Source organism: Chaetura pelagica, unplaced genomic scaffold (assembly GCF_000747805.2).
Source record: "Chaetura pelagica isolate M959 unplaced genomic scaffold, ChaPel_1.0 scaffold67, whole genome shotgun sequence".
Taxonomy (NCBI): domain Eukaryota; kingdom Metazoa; phylum Chordata; class Aves; order Apodiformes; family Apodidae; genus Chaetura; species Chaetura pelagica.
Genome location: NW_009954107.1, coordinates 2666991 through 2673159, shown reverse-complemented (window position 1 = coordinate 2673159; position 6169 = coordinate 2666991). Strand labels below are relative to the sequence as shown.

General features: G+C 38.2%; 1 protein-coding gene across 1 annotated transcript in view; it reads left to right on the top strand.

Annotated features, from left to right (window-relative positions):
• Nucleotides 1-6033: 6033 nt before the first annotated feature.
• Nucleotides 6034-6169, top strand: part of PDGFRL (platelet-derived growth factor receptor-like) — a 20395-nt gene continuing 20259 nt past the window's right edge. The window contains exon 1 of the mRNA XM_010002511.1: nucleotides 6034-6148. Coding sequence (XP_010000813.1) covers nucleotides 6034-6148 — 115 coding nt within the window. The remainder of the gene's footprint in view (nucleotides 6149-6169) is intronic.

Genomic DNA, 6169 nt, shown 5'->3' with positions numbered 1-6169 from the left:
CGATTGGTGGTCCTTAAAAGTGGATGGGACACAGAGGATGAGGAGAAATTGTAGAGTAGGTGGCAATGGGATATTGTTTCTTGATAAATCGTAATCCCTCCACAATGGATCATAATTGTTTTGCCACTTCTTTCCAAAATTAATCATCATTTATAAGATGTCATTAAGGAAGGGTTCAAATCTCATATTAGACTAATACAAGTAGGTAATGTGTTAAGTAAGTATTTGACTAGTAGGAATGGATAGGAATTCTCGGGGCAGTTCCTTGAGCTACTGATCATTTTCAGTACCTCTATTCAGTGAATGAAGGAGCTGTCTGTGTCAGTTGGATCTGCTATTTTAATTGTACTTCTCAACTGGGGCCTATTTTTATGCCAAAAATTACAAAAGAACTGTATGTTCTTGTTTGAAATGCTAGGAATTTAAGACTTTCCAGGCTCTTTAAAGGAATCCAATACAGAAATCCTTAGATATGTCAAAACAAAGTAACCAAAGCATCAAGTATATGAATATATGTTCAGTTGGTTTTAATCCAACAGGTATTTGAAATATAGAAGCTGATGCTTTTCCTCAAGCACAGCTTCTTCAGTGGTTATACTTTCAGAGGACATTCTTAACCTGTCCTGCCCAGGACTCAGCTTGAATCCTCAGCTGCAAAAAATGCCATTGCTGTGGGAGCAAGTCAGCAGGGCTCAGGCAAATCTTTTGCATGATGCGTTTACACACCTACAGTGAAACACAGCTCTTTTAAAATGCCTTACACATCTCAGTGTGTGAGAAGCAAGACTGACTTTTTTTCTGTGATTGCTGATGCTGCAGCACAGGCAAGCCAGGCTCCCAAGATGCAAACTACTGCTGTTCTGTGATGTGCAAAGAAGATCCCATTTTCCCTCCCTAAGATCCTCATATAGAATGTATGTGTGCATGCCTGTCTGTATGTTTGCACCTGACATTAGCCCATAGTGATTTTGATGTACTGATTAAAATAATTTCTATACTGCACTGGAATTTTCCTTTGAAAGGAATGCTGTCAATATAATCAACTTCTAAAGCAAGTTCTAGCTAAAGCTCCTGGAGATAATTAGTAAAAACAAATTTTCCAGCTTGTTTGCCTAATGGATGTGTCAGCACTTTGTGTATTGACAGCCTCCCCTTTCATTTGTATAAATATTTCTTCCCTCTTGTTACATACATTAATGATATAAAAATACAAGAATGTGCCTGTACAAATGTTGCTAAGGGAGATGGGAGCAGCTGCAGCACAGGAACTATCCACTAAACTAATGTGATATAAAATTAAATTAAAGTAATTTTGTATTCTCAGTCACTTCAACTGCATAAAGCTTATTTATATGTGTGTCTAGTTAAAAGTCATTACTAGTCAGTGGCTGAGTAAGAACAGGCCAGAAGTAAGACACTTATGCTAATATTGGTATGCATTTTTATGTGCAATATTGAAATTCCAGATGCTTTAGTTGAACTTTTCAGGAGCAGGCTGTGTGAAGGACTGGCATGCTAGTCCATGTATGAAACAAATCCTGATTGTTTCTTGCATTTGCTGCATGTCTGTGTTTGCTGAGAGAGCAGCTGGAAGCACAAGTCTGGTGAATGAAATAGTTGTCATTATTTTTTAATATAGCTGTTGATATTGTCAGTTGTTCTGTGCAAATAATAATGGTATGTGTTATTACAAAATATCTGTTACTGGAGGTAGCTTATTGTGGTTTTTTCCTTTGTGGAAAAAAAATCCTCCAAATCATATATTTGCATTTGTACAGTCTGTGTATGCCTTTAGGTAGAGGAATTATTCTTCTCTAGTTGGATTTAAGAAAGTAAGCCAAAGCATATTTAAGGGAGAGCGAATACCTATTTTTGTTCTGAGGGATAAGAAATAACATTTCTGTGTAATTCCTGTTAACTAAAGTGATCTTTTTGTATTTCAGTCCTAATTCTGCAATAGGTAATTTTATGAGGTGTCTTAGATTTAGTTGTCTGTTATCCTGGATAAAACTATTTTGTTAATAGTAGCATGCTTTTTTCCTGAACGTCAAATGCTGGTTAGATTCCTGAAATCTATCCTATTATGTTTATGTCACCATGTGTTAATGACATTTATATTGCCTGCTTTTAGAGAATTATCAGTAATAAATGTCAATACTAGTGATATAGGGTTACTTATGTACGTACTTAGGAATGTAACTATGCCATCCAGAAACATCAAATGATACAATGAATTAGAGGCAAAATTTGGTCAAGTTTAGATAAATACACATGACTAGTGACCTTTCCCCTAAATTTTATGCAAAGATAAATGTATTTTTAAGGAATAAAATGCATACTGTTTTCATGGAGGTTTGAAGAAGTACCAATATAAGATGTACTGTAAGCATCCCAAGACACAACCTGGTAAAATCTGTGACAGTGCAGGAAATCTGTGTGGGACTGTGCAATTGTTTTAATCCTCTGTGATGCCTTTGGCATTGAGGTACATTTTGTGCAGTAGGAATTTGATTCATATGATGGCTGGTATATGTTATTTGGTTACATACAAAAGAAAATAAAAGCACCTTTTAATGTTCTTGGGCCCTGATTCTTCCCAGACTTGCCAGGAAGTTTGTTGAAATTGTAATATGTTAATTGAAAGCACTGACATTACTCAGTGTTAGGCAAACATACATTTTACAGAAAGAGCACGTGGTATTTCACATATTTGTTTTTAATTTCCTGTACCTTTAGTCTTTCTTTCTGGTATATGTTTTGAGGACCTCTGCATTTTTAGTAGTTGCACCTTTCCAAAGCTACATATAATCCCTTTGCCATCTCCTGATCTGTTTTCCATTTGATTTTAGAAAGCAAACCCCTTAACATTAGCTAAGTCAAAGGATTTTTGTGCATAGACACGTTACAAAGAACTGTATATATATCATTATTTTTATTGTAAGTGGACAAATTTTGTTGTCCTTTTATGTTTTCATTGAGCCTTGTGCCAGGTAAACTCCAGCTTCACCACATTTAGTTGGAGTCAGGACAAAGGATAAAAGGTTTTGAACGTTCAGGAGGGCTTTTTTCTTTTGTGTTAACAGAAAGTAAAGCATGAAATATGTTACATGTCTTTAAAAGTAGTTATGTTTGCATCATTTGAAAACATTAGTGTTCATACCCATTTTAACTTTTATTTTTGTTCAAATGTGCATTGTAGTGATTCTTTCTGTATTATATGCTGCTGAGCATTTAAAATGTAGATAGAATGATTATGATGCAACTTAACTACAAATTTGTATTTCTTTGATGTGCTCTACCAAAAAGAAAACTCTTGAATTTCTATGAATGTAAAAATGCTTATATTAAAAAATATGGTGCTTTGTTTTTGTTGTTGTTTTGTTGTTTTGTTTTTTTTTCACTTTTACAATAGAATTGTAATCAGCAGTATTTTTAGTTACCATAGTTCCAGATTCTGATGGAAATTACATTGCTTGTCATTTACTGTAACATGTGCTTCATGGAATAACGATTTTGCATTTGTTCCGTATTTTTTAAATAAAGCTGAAGATCACTTTTATGTACTTCATTCAACAGCATTAACTTTAACCAACCACCATAGTCTTTGTAAACACTAAAATTATATAGTAACTTAATAACCATTAGTGTCAGATATCTAATCTAATTACGTTATACAAATATTAACTAATCTGAAACAACATGATAGCTAATACTGATTTTATAGAGGGGAAAAAACCAACCATGTTCTGTGTTTAAATCTTCTATTTTTCCAATGATCTGGAGATGGGAATACTAGCAGTGTTTGTTTCATACTTGCACTCAAGAACTCATTGAAATGGAGGGTAACACCCTTAGATTTGGGCGTTTTATCTTACTGTGCCAAACCAGGGATGATGTTAGTTTTGATTTCCAGAGGGAGGGAGTAGTCCTCGGCATTTGTGGTGCTCGGCTTTCTGAAGCACCAAGCCTTGTCCTGGCAGCACCCAGCCTCAGAGCTGGATGGATAATTTTTTTTTTTCTTTTTTCCCTTTTTGGAAAAGAAAAAAAAACAAGCCAAACTTTGAAGAGTACTGTGGCTATATCAGGAGAATAAAAGCATGAGTCTGGGTAATGCATAACAATAGCCTTGACTCTGAAAACCACACTTCTAGGACAAGCTTATTATCAGGCATCATTTTGAAAGACATTTGAGTAGTCATCTTTGTTCATAGACTTAAGAGTAGCTACGACTTTGGCTTTTTTTGAGGTATTCTGCAAGTCTTGTATATAACTCATAAAGTTTTCAAATTATTAATAATCACTGTATCGTACATACAGATTTACTAAGGCTGACCTTGAAAATCTTGGTCACATGAAGCAATGGGAATACAGCCACTGATTTAAATGAGAACAAGAGTCATTCTGCCAGTATCACGTTTAAAATATGGACCCAAAAAATTGTATTTAAGCTATGACTTTACTCATGTGGACAACTGAGGTAATTATGTGTAGGTTTACATTAGTAGTTCTGATTACTGTTAATGAAAATGTAACTAGTTTTTTTGTGCATCTCCATTTAAAACTAGAAAATGTAAAATTCAAAATCTCCTTTCTTCATTGTAGATCTAAACGGGAAAATGATGTATGTCAGCTTAGGTATGTCTTAAAATTACTGCAGTCCATATTTTCCAAAATATACTAACATTTGGATCTCTGTCAGCATTAGGTCATTGACCTACCCTGTGTATGAAAGGAGAAGGGAAAATTGACCTAGGAAGGCACACAGGAATTGCAAATAGCTGCTTTACAGATGATAGAAAAACCCCCACACTTCATCAGAAGCAGGAGCTGTGAATCTTTCAATACAAATTTTCAGTGTACATGACACATCTTTTCCAAGTTATCTCTGAGATTAATTTCCTCTAAAACAAAGACTGATAACCTTTTCAGATAACACTTGGTGATACTCTAGCTGTTTAAAAGATAAATAATTTTGGACTTTCAAAATATCCTTTAGGAATAAAAATATCATTTTTATTGTAATGGTAATGGAAGAAATGTTTAGGATATGCTGATGTATACTCAGGTCATTACATAAAACCCGTAAGACGTTCTAGGTAGAACTGTAATAGGGCTGTAGTGTGAAAAAGAGATCATGGAATTTCATCAACATACTTTGCACATGGGCCTCACTGGCTGCTTTACTGCTAGCCAGGTACCCCAAGCTGAAGTATTGAGCAGGCTCAGGCAAGCAGGTCTCTGAACTCTGCATGTGTATGTACTTATGAGAGCAGGGGAGCATTATGTGTATGTATCCCTTCTAATTTTTTAGTGGATGCAGGCAAAGCCTAGACTTCCTTCAAGATCTGCAAGTGCTCTACTCGCACATCTCTTACGCCCCAGAGCTGTGGCCAGGGATACTGTTCCTCATTTACTCGATCCTGATTTGCTCTGTCTGTTGTGGGGTCTGCTTGTTACCTCTGACAGCCGTTTTCCTCCTACTGTCACCTTACTTGTGGTGGCCCTGCTGGTCACGTTCTCTCCTCCCTTCTCCAAGGAGACCCTCAGGTTTCAAGAAACAGCTTCTGACAGCTCAGTATGGGCATCAACATACGAGCAGCAAACGTTTACTTGGCTCACTTGTGCCACCATGTTCACCCCTGAGCAGTGCGGTGACCCCGGCATCCTCCTGATGTGCTTCACAGGTACCAGTCGCGCCCGAAGGCCGCATCACGGACTGTGGAGCTCCAGACACCAACACACAGATGCTTCCTTCATGGTTCCAGTGTGAGACAGCTTTTCCCGAGCTGGCTTTTGGGAATCTCTTTGCTGTGGCAGGCTAGAATGAGGGCAGCAGTCTGACTTAAAGATGTACCTTGGCTGTGCCTGCTGCCCCCCCGCAGGGTCACCTGTGACAGGTAACCCGCAGGGCTCTCACGCACCGCCCTGCCCCGGCTCCCTCTGCGGCCCAAAGGCGGCCAGCAGCGAGCACCGGCACGAAGCCAGGCGTGCCGCAGACTTCCACAGGTGTTCCTGAGGTCGAGACTATTTGGGATGCAGCCCCATTGCCGCTTTAAACACGGAGCCCTGTGTGAGCGCGATGGGCCTGCCCTGCCTGGTGCAGCGGTGGCCGGGGGGACCTGCTCTGCTCGCCGTCCTCAGCCCACCGGTGAGAAGCTGCGGAGGACAT